This window comes from Eptatretus burgeri, chromosome 3 (genome assembly GCF_056783735.1).
Source record: "Eptatretus burgeri isolate ZD-2024b chromosome 3, Ebu_testis_v1, whole genome shotgun sequence".
Taxonomy (NCBI): Eukaryota; Metazoa; Chordata; class Myxini; order Myxiniformes; family Myxinidae; genus Eptatretus; species Eptatretus burgeri.
Window position 1 is genome coordinate 116,877,476 of NC_140963.1, and position 20,358 is coordinate 116,897,833.

The following is a 20,358-nucleotide window of genomic DNA, read 5'->3' on the forward strand; positions in this document are numbered from 1 at the left end:
TAACTCACAGCTCGCGCACTTTGCCCCTGCCCGTGACGTCATGCAGCTGCACGTGTACCTCGTCCCTCCTTGGACGGTACCATCCGGCAGGGATACCCTTCCTGCCGGATTCCAACCCCACGTGCAGCCATGACGTCACCGTGCGCATAAAAAAAAAACACAAGCCCCACGTCTCGAGGGGTTCCCCACGCGAACACATGTGCTTTGCCCGTTGGAGCTTAACACACACGATCGCGTGGAGAACCCGTCCGGTCCAAATCCGTAATCCTGCCTAAACTTTGTCCGTCCGCGGGATCGGCAAATCCACCGCGTGCGTTTCCGGACCGGGACTTCACTCTCGCAAGCGAGCACGTGGGGGCCTCGTGCGTTGCACAGCACGGACCTCGTGCTCACTGCTGGGTGAACCCGGCACGGTCCCCGAAACAACTACAGCCGTTACTCGGCTTTCTTTCTTCTGTCGCCGTCGTCGTCGCCATTCGACACACGCACTCCCGCGTGTTACGACGCTCACACACCTCACCATTAAACTCACACCGGGAGACGCGGCTGCATGTTCACACATGCCCACCGACATCTCCCTTACATACCGCTCTCTCACACACACGGTCTCCCTTGCACTCGGCCGTTCACTCACGCATGCCATCTCCCTCGCACACGTGGCTCCACTCACTCGCGGCCTTCCACTCACTCGTGCCATTTCCCTCACACAAACCACACCACTCACACACGCGGGGGCACTCACCCGCGGTGCCTCATCCACACACCGTGCCTCACTCACACACGCGGGGGCACTCAACCGCGGTGTTTCATCCATACTGGACGTTTCACTCACACACACGGCCTCTTCCACTTGCGGTGCCCCTTTTACACACGGCGTGCTGGGAAGCACGTACTCCGGCACAATCGCCACCACACCACTCACACACGGGGTCGCTTCCACACACGGGGACGCACTCACACCTTGCATCACACACACCGGGACAACCACACTGGGGATTCGTGTCCCCACAAGGGTCTCCGGGGCCTCTATACCCCCCAAGCTCTCCGTGCACCCGTCCGCAGCACTCGTCCCCTCAACCTCGCAAAGCACGACCGAACTCACCTGGTCGTGACTCGCCTCAAGGGGGAATACTCCCTCCCCTCGTTCCTGGAGGAGGCCATCCAGCTGCTCGCACCGGGTCCCTGCACGGTCCGCGAGCTCACCCCCATTGTCCTCCATTACCTCCGTGTGTGTGTGTGCGTGCGTCACTTACCCCGTCTTCATCGTGTAGTCTTCCCTCTATCGTTCCCATCTCCCGTGTCTCTGCCAACTCAGTCACCTCTTCACCCTTTACCTCCCTTGTCTCAACTATTATTTCCGTCTCTTCCCTTATCTCCCTCGTGCACGTCTCCGTCACCCCAATTAGATTGTCCCTCTCGGTTACCGTCACTTTTTCTGTCACGACCCTCGCCCAACACGCCCCCCGAATTATTTTTTCACCCGCCTCCACCGCGGGCCTGTCAGCCGTTGCACCCCCTCCCAGCTCGTTCGCTCCTACACGTGGAGTCGCCATTTTAAGCTCCCTGCTAACGGCCTTCATGCCCGCCTGCAGGCATCGGCCCATGTTCTGCGTCTCACCCCGCAGCTTTTTAGTTTCTTCCTTCATGTTTGTTTCCATTTTAGTTTTCATGCGTTTTATTGCGTTTGTGAATGTATCCATCTTTTCGTTCATTTCCGCATTCCTTTGTTGCGCATCCGCATTCATCTTTGCCAGCATGGTGAATAGCTGGGCCATGTCGGGTGCGCTTGGGTGAGCCGTTTCGGCAGGGATCGGGGAAGGGTTTTGGTGGAGAGGGGGAGGGGAGGTGTCATACACCGCGGCCGCTGCCGCACCTATTTCGGGCTCTGGGCTCAGTTGGGCGAGTTCGTTTTCCTGTACAACCAACATTTCCTGCACGGGGATTTCATCCTGGACCATGGATTCTACACATTCTACATCCATTTCCAATACCCCCGGCTCCCGCTCGCCTTGAGACGCCATCTTATTTCTCGTGAAGGGTTAATTTAGCTCGCTCGTAATTTGGAGGGAATCGGGGGTCGCTCCTCTCACCCCTGGACCGATTCCCGTGAATTTAGCTGGAGACAGGAGAGCCCGTTTTCCCGTTCTCCGATACCAGTGCCGCGAGGAGGGCGATGAGTTTATATCGCACGACCTGACACCAGTGTTGCGGATTTGCGCCAGCCGGCGTGCGGACGGCCACGTAACTCGAATCGCGGCACGTCGCCCACCGGACGGACAGTCCAGTCGTGACCCTCTTGGACTAACGCCGGGAACTAGTCACGGGTGGACCTTTCGGCCTCACCACGATCGTGCCAATCGGCCCCCCGCGTGGGATAGGGTTGCTCGCCAAATTCGACCTACCTAAGTACCCACACGGAGGGTAGACCGGGCGATCGCACCTCGCCGCAGGTCGACTTCGGACACGGGCCACTTTAAGCGACCCGTTCCGTACTATCGGGATAACCGAGCGGTGTTATCGTCGGCCTCGACAGTTCGATTAATTATCGGGCGTTTTAGCCCACGACCAACCCTTCACGTGAAGTAAGATGGAGATTCAATAGAGGAAAAGACGAAGCGAAGCGGGAAAACAGTTTTTTGTTTTTTTTTTGTTTTTTTTTTGTATACCTTGGTCGAGGCTCGTATGAGAGCAAACACATAACTCACAGCAAGGAGGCATGAGACAAGAGGGGCAGGAGTGGAAGGGACAAAACAGTGGGGAACAGACACATTAGGTGAACTGTGGAAGGGAGAGGGATGGGGATGGGACGGGGAACATGGCGAAGAGAAGATGGACATTACAGGGACTTTCAGGAAGGAAAGCAGGAGAAATGAAGGAAGTGGCTGGGTGGATTATCGGGGGTAGAAAAGATCGAGGATTTGGATGGGGGAAGATAAGAGGTGGTGGTGAACAGCTGTTTTGAAAGCCTGGAGGGAAGAATGGGAAAGAATAGAGTGAGGGAGTTTATTCCAAAGGCGGGAAAAAGAGGAATGAAAGAGTGAAGATGAGCAGTGATTCGTGATTTTGGTAGTTTTACCAGAAGGGGGTTGTTGGCGGACCTTGAGCGCCCTGTGGAAATGTGGTGGGGACAAATCGCAGAGAGAGCAGGGGGGCAAGGCTGGAGAGGAGTCGGTAGAAGACAGAAAGACCACCGACCAACCTGCGGTGATTGAGTGAGAGGCCCAAAGACTCAGCTTCATTGCGGGAGATGCCGATGATCTTAAATGCCCTGGTTTCGACAGCGTTAAGCCGAGAAAGGTGGGAGGCAGGAGCACCAGCCCAGAGGGGAGAGCAGTACTCCATCAGGCTACGGACAAAAGCTTTGTAAGTGGTCAGGAGCTCAAGAGGGCCGAGGAAGGACTTGGCACGACGGAGGATTCCCAGTCGGCGACTGGCTTTTGAGGCGAGGTTGGAAATGTGACTTTCCCAGGAAAGGTCATGGCAGATAGTGAGACCGAGAAGCTTGAAAGAAAAGACTTCTTCCAGAGGATTGTTGAGAAAGTGGATGGGGGGGTTTTGTAAACGGTTCTTTCGAAGAGACATAGTGAGAGTGTGAGATTTGTCTGGATTGAAAGACATGTTCCACATGTTGGACCAGTTTGTGATTTTATCCAGATCTGCAGTGAGCGAAGAAGCTGCTGCTTGCCGGTCTGAGGGATGACAGATGGTATGGCAGAGGGTGGAGTCGTCGGCAAAGAGAAATAGAGGATTTTCCAGAGAGTCCGAGAGATCATTGATAAAAACCAGAAAAAGAACAGGGCCCAGAACGCTACCTTGAGGAACTCCAGCCTGCACATGAAGAGGGGATGAAAGAACTCCATTTAGGGCCACACGTTGACTGCGACAGTTCAACATAAAGCACATTTATTTCACGATGAACGGAAAGCACACATATACAATTACACCAAAAGCAAATGTAAAAGGAGAAGAAACACACAATATTACACAAAAAGCAAATATAAAAGAAGAAGACAATGCAGAGCGATCCGACTACCGAGCACACGGCAACACTTATACAATTTTACTTCACAGACGGCGCCGACAACACATATACCCAAAGCAAAAGAAAAGGACCACCCTCAAGGATGAGGCGGGCCTGGGGCCGAGACCGCATCGGGCCTACCCGTCTGATGATGAGACGCAAAGTGGCGGTGGCGCCTCAACTCCGCGGGCCTCGCGGACAGTGTCTGGTAGGGGGTGGGAAAGGGGCCCCCTTGTCGCACTATCTCAGCGCGGGGGGAAACAGGAGGGGGTTGTTGATGCTCGGGGGAAAGGAGGATATCTCCCTGTCTCGGGTCCCACGACGAGCGTCTCCACCACGACCTCGGTCGCGCCGCCGGCCTCTCCCTCCGCAGCTCCCCGAATCCGACGCGAGCAGCCCCTCGACCGCCTTCGCCGCCGCCACCTCTCCACAGCTCCGTCCAATCGCCCTCTCCGTCTCCTCTCTTGACTCGTCCCAACTCTTCACTGGCTCCGCGAACTCCCAACCGCGAACTGCCTTGACTGACGAACGCAGCCGTTTATATCCCCCGTGGCTTCGCCCCTTCACCTTTGACCCTTTACCTCCGACCCTTCACCCCTAACTGGCTCCCCATTGGACCGAGTCAAAGTGGGCGTGAATGCTTTTTGATCCATGAATTTGCATATAGCGACCACACTCCAACGCCCTGGAGGCGGGGCCAAATCGCCCCACGCTCACCGATAGGACGGAACAGAAGTGGGCGTGAGTCGTTTTTGATCCGTTTTCTTCGGAAAGTCTGTGATGTTTCTGAACACGCTGCTCGGTGCGCGCCCTGCACGAGTCCAGTATCGGTGCCCACAAGTGGCGCAAGAATGGTGGTGATACGATGGTGGCGAGTTGTGACGGTAAAGGTCGTGGCTGTTGTCGTGAAGCGGCGTTGTGGTTGGTGGTTGTTGTGTGATGGCTGTTGAGACGTGGTTGGTGGTGGTAGTAATGGCGGCTGGTCCAAAATAAGGATAGTAAAAGAAAAACGGCTATCTAAAAGGTCGCAGCCCGCATGAATGACATTTATTCCCTCTAAACAACGGGTTTGGGCCTAACTACACATATACTTACAGAGATATCTCACCTAAGGGACCTGAATGGTGGTTTGCGAATTTCGTCAACCACAACAATATATATATATATATATATATATATATATATATATATATATATATATATGTATATATATATATATATACATATATATACATATATATATATATATATATATATATATATATATATATATATATATATATATATATATATATATATATATATATACTCTGACAAGGCTCTGCATTATAATATTATCTTTTTTTTGTTTGTTTTTTTCCTTTTTTTGTATACACTGTCGAGGCTTGTATGGGAGCAAACACACAGAAGCATTCAACAAGGGGAGCAGGAGATGAGTGGCAGGAGAGGGAAGGAAAAAAAGTGTGGAACAAAGACGTGAGGAGATCTGTGGAAGGGAGAGGGATGGGGCAGGGTACACAGGGAAACAAGATGGACACGACAGGGACTTTCAGGAAGGAATGTAGGGTATTTGAAGGAGGTGGGTTTGGGGTGGATTAACAGGGGCACAAAAGATCGTGGTTTTGGATGGGGAAAGATAAGAGATAGTGGTGAACAGCTGTTTTGAAGACCTGGAGGGAAGAATAGGATTGAAGAGAGTGAGGGAGTTTATTCCAAAGGTGGGGAAAAAGAGGAATGAAAGAGTGAAGGTGAGCAGTGATTCGTGATTTTGGCAGTTTCACCAGAAGGGGGTTGCTGGCAGACCTTGAGCACCCTGCGGAATTTTGGGGGTGGGGGGGGGCGAGACCGGAGAGGAAATTTTACTTGTTTAACTTGGTTAAATTTGTGTAAAGCCAGAATTCCGGGTGTGTCGATAAAAGGTTAACCACTTCAAAACTTTATTAACCAAAACATTGAGTAATAAAAGAAAAATTAACTCGGAAAATGAAATGAAACTCATTATGCGTAAATACGGTTATAGTTGAGGTGTTCGATGTGAGCACCCCCCCCCCCCCACACCCAACATGTATTCACAGCTTTCAGATCTGGGGTGTTCCTTGTCGACGTTATCCTTACAAGCTTCCCAGAGGAAAAAAAAATCCAGCGGATTGAGGTCGGGGCTGTGTGGAGACCATTCATTTTCCATACGCAAACTGAGAACTCGTCTGAATTTTTGACGCAGAAAGGTAATTGTTTCGTTGGCTGTATCCGGGGGAGCAGCAGCTTGCATGAACCACTGTCACCGGAGGGCTGCAGTGCTCATCGACTTTCAAGTCTTCATAAAATGCGTTGACAATCGACCGGTATCGTTCTCGATTGATGGTAACCATTCTTCCGTTTTTGTCTTCAAACCAAAATGGCCCAAACACACTTCTGCAGCTGACAGCCACACAAGTAGTGACTTTCTGACCCTTAAGCAACTTCTCTTCAACCTCATCTGGGCATTGACTTCCCCAGAAAATGTTGTTGTGTGAATTGACAGCACCATTGACGTGAAAGTGTGTCTCATCACTAAACCACACATCGCCAATCCAGTTTGGGTTCGTCTCCATCTTCTGTTGCAGCATCTCACACATAGCGACTCGTGCTGTTTTATCCCCATCGGTCAATTTATGGGCTGTTGTGATGTAAGGAAAGAGGTTTAAATCTTGTTTCATTATTCTTCTGATATTGCTGGGAGTGAGACCCAGTTCAGCCGATCTTTGTCGATGAGATTTCTTCGGACTTTACATGACTGAATCACGAACTCGTTCCATGTTTCCTTCACACCGTACACTTCTTGTCCGCCCTAAATATATCCTTGTTAATGTTGAGAACAGTTCCTTAACTTTTGAACTTTTTCACAAGTTTCCAAATGGCTGACTTGCTTGCTTTGTTTCTGGGATGCACTCCATATTCAGTACACAACCTCGTCTGGACAGAAGCAATTCATTTGGTCTCAAAATACCACTTGGACAATGTTTAATCTTTGCTCCATAGAAAACGTCATTTTTTCCGTAGACTACTTTGGTTATGCTTGAATGACTTCTCCAAAGATCATTGATCACTCTTGCAAAACAAACAAAAAATTAAGGTAATGGCTAAAAGTACAAAGGTCAATTGAAGCGGTGAACCTTTTATTGACACATCCTGTGACTCTCATTTTGGCACGACTTTGTTCGAGTTTCATTATTTGTCATACAAAGAACACCATGATTAATAAATATGTTTAAGTAAATAAGTTATTGATTCCCAAACGAAATCGGAATGGTGATAACAATGAACATGGCAGCAGGGATAACATTAACAGCCTCACTTACACTTTTCAATCAGGATATTGCCATGAGATAAAGCAGACAAGGCCATGAGTATAATGAACATGTGTTTGTGATCAAAAAGTGAGAGTTTGGTTTGCACCTTCGTCAATGCATCGGTCATTACCAGACTACAATGCTATTATTTAGCTTTTACAACAAATGAAGTGTGTGTTTGCATATGTATATTTGTGTATCAACTGGCAAGATAGCTCACACCCTCGATGTATGCACACTAGCCTCAGAGTTGTCTAGCCTGGGTTTGAATGTCGATGAAGCTATAAACTACCATCCTGGTGTTTTGCAGACAGGGTGAGGTATCAACATGTGTGTCGTCCCCAAGATGGACGTTAAACTTGGTGCCCCGTCTGCTAGCATTCGGCGATGGACGTTAAAGATCCCCATGGTGTCTTTTCCTTGCCAGTTGTGCTCAATTTTTCCCTGCAACCACTTTATCAATTTAATCTATCTATTCTATGAGCCTCGCTCTTGCAAAAAAAAAAGCCTTAATAAAGCATCTTTCCTTCATATGTCAAGCTTGTTCAAGTGCACAATTGTCTATGCAGGTGGTCAATGAAGGTGTGGTGAACATCCGCACAGTGGCAAGTCTTGGGAAGGAAGAGCATTTTGCTGACCGCTACAACGAACAGCTGCTCGGGCCTTATCAATCAGCCAAGAAGAAGGCCAGGATCTATGGCATTACTTTTAGCTTCTCACAGAGCATCATATTCTTTGCCTATGCTGCCTCCTACCGCTTTGGTGGCTTCCTCGTTGCAAACGATGGCTTGCACTTCACAATCGTATTCCGGTTTGTATTGTGATCTTTTACATACACTCCTGGGGTATGCTTACACACTGTAAGCAACTACTTGTGTGCATTCTATGTGGACATAATAAATACTGTATAAGCTATATATATTTGATGAAGTGGATTGAGAGAGCTTTTAATATTTGATGAAGTGGATTGTGGTTGCATTCTGCAAGCAGTTTTAAATAGCTCAAGTAAATCTAGAATGAGTACTTTATTTAAAAGTTTACAGCTCTAATAATTAACTCCACCACCAAAGGTGGACAGAGCTTATGTTTTCACCACTGCCTGTCTGTCTGTCTGTCTGTTTGTTAGTCTGGGTTTTTTTGTTTGGTTGTTTGTGAGTAGGATATCTTAAAAAGCTTTGGATGGATTTGGACAAAATTTGGTGGACAGGTTGGGTATGTCAGGTCAGGTATGGGAGTATGCACCAGAGCAGCACATCGCTGCATCCACTTTCCGCCGGTACTCCAGGAGCCTCCGTCTGGCCATCCCCCAGGCATATGCCTGGCCCATCCCCATCTCCTTGAGATGCCGATCAACCTGCTGCAACCACGAGGCACGTGGTCGGCCCATTGGCCTCCTCCACTTACAAGACTCCCTCGCTGAGATAATCTGGTGAGCAGGATCAGCGTCAGGAAAATGAGCCACATGTCCAGCTGACGCTCACGGACTATGCAGGTAGCAAATCTCATTTGAGTCTCTCTCAGCAACCGCAAGTTGGACACAAAGTCCGACCAGCGATAGCCGAGGATTCTCCGAGAGACCTGGTACCAAAGGAATTAGGTCTCCGTCTCAGATCCTTGGTCAGAGTCCAAGTCTCGCATCCATAGAGCAAGACTGGAAGCACAAAGGACCTGAAGACTCGGACTTTCGTCCTCCTGCACAGGTACCGGCAGCACCACACCCCATTATCCAGTGAATCCATGACTCCCCAGGCCCGACCCAGACGTCTATTGACCTCTGACTCACAGACAGCAGAGACATGAATATCACGGCCAAGGTAAGTGAATCTCTCCACGACCTCAACATGCTCACCACAAACAGGCACAGACAGGACAGCAGCATCCAAGATGTCATTGAAAGCCTGGATCTTAGTTTTGACCCAGGAAACCCATAATCCCAGCGGCTCCGACTCCTCATTCAGCACCTCGAGGGCCCCCAAAAGGATATCTAAATTCTCCGCAAATATGACTGCATCATCTGCAAAATCAAGGTCAGAAATCTTGACATTCCCAAACAATGCACCGCAGCTTGATCTCTCCGACATCCTCCCAAGAATCCAGTCCATACAAGTGCTCAAAAGTGTGGGGGCCAGTACACACCCCTGATGAACTCCAGTAACAACTGGAAATAAGTCAGAGATGGTACCACCACACTTCACAGCACTCTTAGTACCAGAGTAGAGTTCAGACATCAGATCGATCAGTTTTGGTGGCACTCCACGAAGACCAAGAATCCTCCAGAGGGCATTCAGATTCACTGAATCGAACGCTTTACAGAGATCAACATAGGCTGCAAGCAGCCCCTGCCGAAACTCTCGTCTGCGTTCGGTGAGGACCCGAAGAGCAAGGATACGGTCAATCGTTGACCTCTTTGGTGTAAAGCCTGCTGCTCTGGACGCTGGTGCTCAAGCAGATGGTGGCGAACCCTATGAAGAATTATCCGAGCTAAGACCCTGCCCGGCACTGAAAGCAGCGTCACCCCTCGGTAGTTGTTGCAGTCTTGGCAATCACCCTTCCCTTTCCAGAGAGGGCCAACAAGGCCCCTCTTCCAGTCAGTTGGGATGATGCCTGTATTCCAGGCAGAGCACATGTGACAAGGGCAAATTGCTTACAGTTTGGTGAAGATCCAGATCCGGATACTCGATACTTTTTTCAGTGATTCTTCACCATTGAGAGATAGGGCCAAATGCTATACACTTGTTTAGCATGATATCTCAAAACGTTGCAGACGGATTCGAACAAAACTTGGTGGACAGGTTGGGTGTGTGACAGGGGTGAATGGATTCGATTTTGGTTAAGATCCGGATTCTGATCCGAGAATTTTTTATTAGTGATTCATCACTATTGCAAGATGGGGCCAAAAACAATATTGTTACGGCTGTGGAAATTCGCATTACACCATAAAGGGCCCGTAGGTGCCGGCCAATTTCATCGGCAGCTGTTGTTTTGCTGCGAGGCCTGTACCGGCCGGCTCGTCTGCAGCTGTTTGCTGCAAGGCCTGTGCCGGTCGGATCGTCCGCCGGCTGTGTTCGCCTGCAGCGGCCCTGTTCTGCCGGCTTTGATTGCCTGTTCACCTTTGCCATGCCATGCCCACTGCCCACATCATCAGTTTGCCCCCGTTCAAATTTGCTTTGCCCCCTCCCCCTGTTCATTTCCATGTGCGCCAGGATCGTCGTCGCGAAGCTGCAAGGACTGTCCTGTAGGCAGCTACAACACGGGCCTGCAGTGGCGGCCCGTGTACCGGGTTTTTTTTTCCGACTTTTGTTTTGCTCCCTGCAGAGTCCATTGATCCTGGGCCATGGTTAGTGTAAAATTTGTAAGTTAAGGTTAAGATGTACTGTACATATGAGTGCGCCCCCGGAATGTATGTCTTAGCGCCGGCAATTTTATTTAAGTCGTCCGTGTGAGTGGGTTTGTTTAGTTAGTTACTCAGCCCTCAGGTTATTTATTTTGGGGACATGAATACCATGCATGTCGCACTCAGGGATCCGAAGGTAAAACATACTAGGGGAGAACTACACATGATGGCACACGAGAATTTGACGACTCGGGACGAGTCTGTAAAAAGGGGAGGGGGTAGTGTTACGGCTGTGGAAATTCGCATGACACCATAAAGGGCCCGTAGGTGAGATATCTCTAAGTACATGTGTAGTTTGCCCAAACCCGTTGTATAGAGGGAATTTATGTGATCCATTCAGGCTGCGATCCTTTGAGTTTGGCGTTTTTCTTTTTCTATCTTTTATTTCAAACACACAACATTTCAACAACCACGCCATCCCCATCACAGCGCCAACCACACTGCAACCACGCCACCTCCACCATCTACACTACCACATCTTCGCCACTTGCCATTCAACAGGCTCCGTGCGGTTACGATCTCCGCGGAGGAACAAACAAAAACCAACAAGGATGCTCGGTGGGCTTTTCCCGCCTGTTTTTCCCGTCTGACTTCCCCGCTCTTTGGAGTGGAGGAAGAGCGATGCAGGTCAAAGGTCAGAGGTCATGTAAAGGTGGGGCCTCTTTTTGGGGGAATAATTCTCTGGCTCCGAGCCAAAAACTGACTCCCTCGGCCCCTGGACGGAGCGGGGTGGAGGGAAAGCGTGAGGGAACGCCCTTTTTCGGGAACCCTCTCGAAGGAAGGTGGAGCTGAGAACGGGGCGGGGCAAAGGGCGGAGCCCCGGGCGATAAAAGACGGACACGGGCGGGCGCAAGGAGCGCTTTTTCTTCCTCTTCGTCTTGGCTGGTGGTTCGGTTGGTTTTTATGGAGAGTTGGTCTTCAGGAAGAGGTCCTGTGCCCATGCCTTGGCGAGTGGCCCTGTCACGAAGGCACGGACGGGAGACGCGGCAGCGCCCATTGCGAGGTGGACCTGTGCGTCCGGACGGGGAGTGCCGGAGAGGGTTCGCCGGCCGCGAGAGAGGTCGGTGCCAGGCGCGACCACGCTGACGGTCGTGGGAGAGGGACTCACCAGCCAAAGGGAAGTCACCATTTTCTTTTCGGGGTTTTTGTATCGATCTTATGGCGCCGTGTCTCGCAAAGTAAAACTGTTTAAGTGTTGCCGTGTGTACGCGTATTCGGTTGTAGCTCTGCATCGTTTCTTTTGTTTTAATTGCTTTATGTGCATTTTGATTGTGTATGGCTGTAAATACGTGCCTTACGTGCCTTATGTGCTTGTCTGTGTGTGCGTGTGAATAAAATGCTTGCTTGTTGAACTGTGCCCGTTTCGCTTTGTCTTTTCTCTATTGACCCTCCATCTTGCATCACGGAAAGGGGTTCGTAATGGGTGCAACTTCCCAGTCATTAATCGGAACAGTCAAGGCCGACGATAACATCGCTCGGTTATCACTGTAGCACGGAACGGACCGCTTAAGCGGTTCATGTCCGGAGTCGGCCTGTGGCGTGGTACGATCGCCTGGTCGACCATCCGCGCAGGTACTTAGGTAGATCGAATTTGGCGAGCAACCCTATCCTGCGCGGGTGGGCAATTGGCACGGTCGTGTTGGGGTTAAACCCCCACCCGTGACTCGCTCCCGGCGTTGTTCCGAGAGGGTCACGACAGAATTGTCCGTCCAGTGGGCGACGTGCCGCGATTTGAGTTACGCGGCTGTCCTCACGCCGCCGGGCGCGAATTCGCAACAATATATAGCATGTTGTTTCAAAAAGTTGTGGACGGGTTTTAACAAAATTAGGTGGAAGCCGATTAGATTTTGGTTCAGGTCCAGATCTGGCCTATCAGTGGGATCCAAATGCATGAAGTATGTAAAGATTTTTTTGGATTTGACACCTGTTTCATGCTCCAGGAGGTGTGGACTTAGGTTCACAGGTGTCAAAACTGGGGGGAAAAAAATTTAACTCAAAATTTGATATTGGGTCAATCCTTTTGGAATTTTTTTTGCTTTCTTTCAACCTTACTTTAGGTGGGAAGAATGGGGTTTGCGATGGTGCACCATCGACTTCGCTCTAGTTTAGTTTATGGACATTTTCCGATGGTTGTGATTTCCCCCCTCCCCCTCCCCCCCCCCCGGGATATTGGCTTCGGGTTGCAGCAATATGAGAAATTTCAACTTTCAACCCCACCGAGAAAGCACAAAACATTTATATCAGTGAGTCAGTCAGTGAATATGTGAGTCATCAGTCTTTATTGAAAGAGCATGATATATTGGATGAAGTAAGCTTAAATCAAGAATTAGTGATTATAATGAGTTCATCATTTAAAAGTTTACAGCTATAGTAATTTTCGATGTAAATATGGCAAAAGTTTTAAAATAAGAGGTAGTAAGAGGCGTGTGTTAGCATTCCTTCGCAACCAGTTTGAGTGGAAGCTCCATTGTCTTGGGTCATGTGATCTGCAGTGAGCAGACCGAGGCTGTACCAGCCAACTTTTATTTTCAGATATTTTCATTTACGGACATTTTCTGACGGATTGTTCTTGCGTTATTGGCTTTGAGGTGCATCAGTATGTGAAATGTCAGCTTTCTAGCTCACCTGAACATTGATATCAGTGAATCAGTGAGTGAGTGGTTAGAAAGAGCTTTATATATTAAATTTGTAATCTATGATATGATGCCTGAGAAATCGATGTTATTTTGTAACGAAAGAAGTATTGTTTGTGAATATATGGTGGGGATGGAGGCCGACACCCTTGGCAGAGGGTTGGCGAAGAAGGCGAGTTGTCCGGTGGAGAAAACCCTTCCGCCGCATCCAACGTTTCTGGAGACCAAGAAGGCGACGCTTCCGCAACCGCTTCACCTCTCGTGTCTTCCAAGTTTAATCCATAGCAACACCAAAATAAATTGCTGGGCAGAAAGACGACAACAGCCAAGAATACACAAAGATTGACAACTTACAGTTTAAGCTATCTGACTTTAACACTAAATATTCTGAGCTGGCTGTATTGAAAAAAACTCGCTCTTTCTTCCGAGTTAATCGGGTTACTTTCAAATTTCAGTTCTACGACTCTCGTTGGACGATTACCGACGACTCCATGTTAACGGGGACGTCCTTAACTCGTAAACCTTTAGGTCAAAGATCTGTTTGATTTATGAGGAGCACCGCACCAGTTAACGACTTAAGTTAAATTTGTGATTCTCCTCTTCAAAGGTTAATAGTCCTCATTGGCATACCAATCTTGTGGTCTTTTATTTTCTGTAATTATTATCAACTTTGCCCACAAATTACAGAAACCTCCTTTAATCGGTGGATGCCATGGGTATCTATCGAGCACTGACAACAGTGTACCATATTCCATGTCTTTTTCTCCTCTGAACTCATCCATTATTACAGTATGTTGATCTATATATCCCTCGAACCATACACCAGGTGGTTTATAATAGCAAGTTTTACTTTGCTTTGCGAATTCAAGTGCTTTACGGCTTTTTCCTGCTCCGCTTTCTCCCCAAAGTACTACAAGTGTTTTAAAATGTCTTTCAATCGTGTGTACAGCCAGATACTGGAATAAATTCTTATCATGAAGTCGTGAATGAAGATTAACAAGAAGTCGTGAATGTTTTCTGTGTCGAAGCATCACTTAAACAACATAATTTAATGTAAAAGGCTCTAATTTCTGAACTTGATGCTTTCCTTCCACCATACAAGGGTCTTCTCAGCAATGGTGTTCAGTGGAACAGCACTAGGCCGTGCCTCCTCTTACGCTCCTGACTATGCCAAGTCCCGCATCTCTGCAGGCAGACTCTTCCAGCTCTTTGACCGTCCATCAGCAATAGACTCCACCAGTAAGGAAGGTGATGTGTGGGTGAGTTATCCGCACCTTGAAAACGTGTCAAAACCAAATCAACGACATAATGATACTGAGATTTAGCCATGCATTGGTTTTTTGACTCTCAGCTCAACTACAGTTTTATCAACTTTGGTACGGTGGCTAGTAGTGAGGACTACCACAATAACTACGATGTCCCAATTGAATTTTTTCATCCCAAATGGGTCATTGATGACCTTGAAGACGTGGGGAATGTTCCTGTCCTGCTTGGTCTTGTGAATATGTGTGCGCCAGTTTACACTTCCTGGCTGACTCTTAAAGGCCCTTTGAGCAACTTGCATCGCACACCGAAATTCTGCCAGTAAAAGGGAGTTACATCCACAAAAATATTCATGAAAAGTTTATTATTTATGCAACCAATGTTTCTCTACTTTAAGGTGTCACAATTATTCCAATCAAATTGAGTCACCCAGTCAAGATAGGGTTATTTAGACTTTAGTACAAGATTAAGAAGATTGTTCTTTACACCTGTAGCAAAGACTAACTCGGTAGTGCAACATGGCAATGATGGTCCAAATAGCCTTCTCATTTCCTTCTTTATGGTCGTACAGGATCGTATGACTATTCATTACATTCAGTGTAGTCCTGCGGAGACAGTCGACCTTGTATATTAATGTGTTCTGCATTCTGAACATAAATATTTAAATGCAATAGGTTAAATTCCTGACCAACCTTTGAACGCGTAGACACGAGCCACAAGCTGTGTGTTCTCTGCCGCTCTCCCCACTGATGAGGGCACCCGACATAAGACACTCAAAAAGCCAAAGTTCTGTTATTTCATGTTTTTACATCAATTTATACAAGAATTGAAATTTGTTTTTGTGACATTGACCTGTGCTTGAAAATAATGTGGTACAGCAAATTTCAGGGAAATTGGCCAAGGAGGATAGAAACATATAAGGAAACAGGGTCATGTCATTGGTACAAAAAAAATCCTCCCACCCCCATGCGAGGGAAAAGATGACTTCCGATTTTCGCTTGTACGCATGCCACAGTGCAAGTGGTTTACTGACCCCTGCTGCAGACAGAGGGGATTATTAACCATGGCACAAATATATATATATATATATATATATATATATATATATATATATATATATATATATATATATATTTGCTTCACCTTCCCACTATTCACTCCAGGCTGTTCTCGAAGGGAGCCGGTGTTTCTCGTATAATATAAATAAGATGTTTAACAAGTGAAAATGGATAACCAATCAGTAAACGCAAGTTAAAGGAGAGCTGACACTGCCGTCGCAGGATGACTTCAAAGGAAGAGTGGAGTTTGCGGCTTGTACATTTACCTATCCTTCACGGAAGGATGTGCAGGTGCTTAACGGCCTTTCTCTGAAGGTGGATCCTGGACAGACACTGGCACTTGTGGGGAGTAGTGGCTGTGGAAAAAGTACGAGCGTTCAGCTGCTCGAACGCTTCTATGACCCAAAAGATGGCACGGTGGTATGTTTACAATCGCTCATCTTCCTGCTATAAGCTAATATGTAATAAGCATTCATCACAAGAAAATGCTGTCTGGAAAAATTACGCTCATGAATCGCTTTAATTCACACCAACATCCCCAACAAATAGAGCAACACATCCTTGGTACTTCCTTTGTTTCAATAAGTCTTTCGTGTGTAAAGCTTTCATCCACTGAGAAACTTGTTCCCTGCCCTGACACTGCCAGATACCAATTCATTTTACTAATCTTCATCTCACTGGTATGCAGTAGTATTTCCGTGGTACACTTTCTAACATAATTGTGTTTGGTTTGACTGATTCCCTCATCTGTGTCTCGAGTCAAGGATTAAAACTTAATTTCAGCAAAATCGGGACGACCCCTGGATTTGTCCTGACAATTTAGAAGTTTGAACGATTTATTGAGTTATTTAAGTTTGTAACCCTAACTGAGCTCACCCTAACCCTAACCCCCAAAAAATCAACCTCTTTCCTTTCTCATGTTGATAGTTTGTGGATGGCCATGACACACGGAGGGTGAACGTGGCTTTTCTGCGTTCAAAGATTGGCATCGTCGCTCAAGAACCTGTGCTCTTTGATAATACCATCGCTGAGAACATCCGCTATGGTGCCAACTTCCAGAACATCACAATGTCCGAGATCGTGGAAGCATCCAAGGCTGCTCAATTACATGAATTTGTGATGGGTCTGCCAGAAGTGAGCATCACAATAATGCTGAAAAATAATCTCAATGGGTGTTGTATGGCTACAGCAATCATGACTGCTACACTTATGTGGAACAAGATACAAGCAGGGCCTGATATAGTCCACTTATACATTGGTCCAGTGACAGCTTCCTTTTGGAATTCGCACAGTTTGAGTGAACAGGGCAGACAGTGAGCACAATGACCAATATCAATGACAATAAGCATGAAGGATAGGAGGTGTGTGTGTGTGTGTGTGTGTGTGTGTGTGTGTGTGTGTGTGTGTGTGTGTGTGTGTGTGTGTGTGTGTCTCAGTGTGTGTGTGTGTGTGTACTTAAACACACAAAGAGATGGCAGGGTAGCCTCGAGGTGTGCACATTCACCTCTGAGCTGTCCAACCTGGGTTTGAATCTTGACCCTACGATAAAACATCCTGCTGCTGGTTTGTGCAAGCAGAGCGATTCATCAATGTGTGTTGTCCCTTGGTGACCGTCAAACTGGATTTCCCATCTGCCAACATTAGCTGATGGACGTTAAAGATCCCACAGTGTCCTTCACAATGAGTAGGCGAGCTATCACTCGACACCATTAATAATTTCCGAATTCCTGCACTAACCTGCAGGTATCACTGCATCTGCGGCACAGCCGCCCCTCTTGCCCCCCAACAAATGATTTTCCGCACAGCCATATGCTGCATGTGAAAGAAGAAGAAAAAAAAGAGAGAAACAAAAGGTTGTTTTTTTTTCCCCTCAAGCTAAGTCATGACTTCTATTCCAACAGCATCAAAAAACTCAACTGTTGTTGGGAAAATATGTGACAGGCTGGAAATTGTATGTAAAAGAACCAACATGTGTGCCAGGTTTTTCTTCCGGCTTCCAGTTTACCCAACATCACGATGCTCAATACACCTCACACTCGAGGTTTGGATTGAAAATCGGACTTCGTCATGAGGTTTGTTCAAAAACCAATCACTTTCAGGAATTTTGTTGTTGTTCTGACCAGTAGGAAGGTCTGTGTTAGTGAGAAACTCATGATCAACCAGATTTGATGGTTGTAACAGTTAAAACGTTGGCTCTGAGTCTGGGAGGTCGACGGTTTGAACCCCCGGCTGAGTCGTCTCAAAGACTTTAAAAATGTTATTTGCTGCATCCTCGCTTGACCCTCAGCATTTAAAAAGGATAGAGCACGGATAAGCATCCATAGGCGAGCAACTGTTGCGCAGGCTTGATCGGCCTCATGGACCCCTCCTGCATCGAAGTTCTTTGTAAGGATCAAAATGGGAGACTTTTTAGAAGTCTCAGTATCTGTGGGAAGTATCTGTAATAAGGGCTCATTCGAAAGGTAAACGACAAAGTATGTAAAGTGTGCACACTGATGTCAGGGTGATATGAAATGGGAGGATTCGAGACAGGCAGATTGAGAAGGACATTGACATGTGAAGTCATTGAGTAATTCTATATCTGCTGAAGATAATGGTCATAATCTACACAGCATCATTGGAATGTATTGTTTAGAATAGTGAGTGGTATCACGGAAATGTTATCGATACGAAGACTTCCCATGATCATTCTGTTACTTAAACAAAAATATATTTCTGAAGATCTTTGCTGAAATCAGGTTATTAACTTAGCACGGTCAAACAACTCTGTGTTCTGTTCTTGTAAAAAGAGCTCGTGGTGCATATCCGATTGTCATACAGATGTCCACAAAGCATGACAAATTGGATTTGATTTAATTAAGGTTACACCAAAGACAATTCTCTGGTTCGTTAAACGTTCTAACATGTTGACGTCAACAGTTGTCTCAGACAGAGAGCTTGGAAATAATAGGTTCGTTTTGCCATCACTCCTCTAGCCATTCCTCAACAATCTGCTGCACGTTTGCAGGGCTATGACACGAATGTAGGAGACAAAGGTGCACAGTTGTCTCGTGGAGAGAAGCAACGTGTTGCAATCGCTCGTGCGATCATTCGAAATCCAAAGATCCTGTTGCTGGACGAAGCCACCTCTGCATTGGACACCGAGAGTGAAAAGGTGATAAAGAGGATTAGTCTCTTCTGAATGATTATATCGTCATCATTTACTTGTGAACATAAATATTATTTTGACTATTGTAATATTTGTATATTGTCATGTATTCTTTTGTTTATACCTCTGACCCGGAAGGTGGATGGTGGTTATGTTTTCTCCCCTGTTTGTCTGTCTATAAGCAGGATATCTCAAAAAGTTATGGATGGATTCAGGTGAAACTTGATGTGTGACAAGGAAGAGATGATTAGGTTTGAGTGAAGATTCAGATTCCAGAATTTTAAGATTCTTCACCATTGAGGGACGGGGCAAAATTGATATATCGCGCAATATTTCAATATTTCAAAAAAAAAACATTGGCCTACTCTGGCCGACTACTTCGGTGCCTGGGGTGCCCTCTACTCAATACCCACCTTTCCACAGCCATGCTCCCAGTCGGTCAATGGACTCCTGCACCCTTCAAAAAGGTTTCGAGCCTTCTTCCCACACCAACAACAAAATGACCCGTATCTTGCCAAAAGGTGACCACGTGTGACTTCTTTAAGGTCACACTGAGGTGAACAGAGCTGCTATCCACCAGGAGCGACTCCTTGAAGAATATCTGCCTACGAGAGATTCCGATGAGAATCGTTCTACAGAGTAACCATGAAAAATATGCGTTTGCCTCATAACGTCACCAAATGACGTCATAATGTCTCAAGCTTGACATATCTAGAAAGCACTCATCGAGGTGAATGAAGAATGAAGAAAATGAAGACCAAATGAAGAATTTACGGCACAAACCGCTTTACTATTCCTCAATATGCACCTTGCTCGGCCAATGAGAGAAAGCACAGAAAACGAGCTGGAACATTTAACGGGTTTATTTTACAAAGAATAATCAGGGAGGGGAACACAGAGCAGAGTTATCATGAATAAAAGTCAGGCAATGTACAATGAGCAAAAGCACTTAACAATCCTACTTAAAGACAGGGCTCATGGACACACACGCACACACACACACACACGCACACACACGAAACTGGACCCCGTGGGTCTATTCGGGAGGGCCGGGCTGGGGTACCTGTCCCGCCTCGTGCGGTCACACTGACCCGAACCACCACGTTGGGACTCGAACCCACGACTTGAAGTCCACGACCCACGACCCTGGCTGCTCGGTTACCAGACTTGCCCTCCAAAGGACCACAGACTGCTCCAACCACGACCACGATCGTCTGCAGAGCCCTCGTCGACAACCACTCAGCCACGACGACAGACCGTTCGGCAATCGCCACGATCTCTTCTCTGCCGAACCCTCGTCGTGACAACCACCCAGCCACGACGACAGACCTCTCGGCAATCACCACGATTTCTTCTCTGCCGAAAGCTGGTCCAGACAACCACTCTACTCTTCTGAGGTGGGAGGGGTCTCTTCTCCTCGCCACTCATCTCCTGATTGGACGAGGGGTTGTCGGATGACTCATGGTCACCTCCCGATTGGCTGGGGCGTGCGTGTCATGCTCGCCATTCGTT

General features: G+C 47.4%; 1 protein-coding gene across 7 annotated transcripts in view; it reads left to right on the forward strand.

The window, feature by feature from the left end:
- The window catches only part of ABCB11 (ATP binding cassette subfamily B member 11), a 168,955-nt gene that overhangs the window by 129,246 nt on the left and 19,351 nt on the right, over positions 1-20,358 (forward strand). For 6 of the 7 annotated variants that reach the window (XM_085875228.1, XM_085875225.1, XM_085875227.1 and 3 more), the window contains 5 exons: positions 7,920-8,161; positions 14,480-14,636; positions 15,921-16,118; positions 16,626-16,832; positions 18,706-18,852. In XM_085875228.1, coding sequence (XP_085731354.1) covers positions 7,920-8,161; positions 14,480-14,636; positions 15,921-16,118; positions 16,626-16,832; positions 18,706-18,852 — 951 coding nt within the window. The remainder of the gene's footprint in view (positions 1-7,919; positions 8,162-14,479; positions 14,637-15,920; positions 16,119-16,625; positions 16,833-18,705; positions 18,853-20,358) is intronic. The other variant, XM_085875230.1, reaches the window with a different exon arrangement.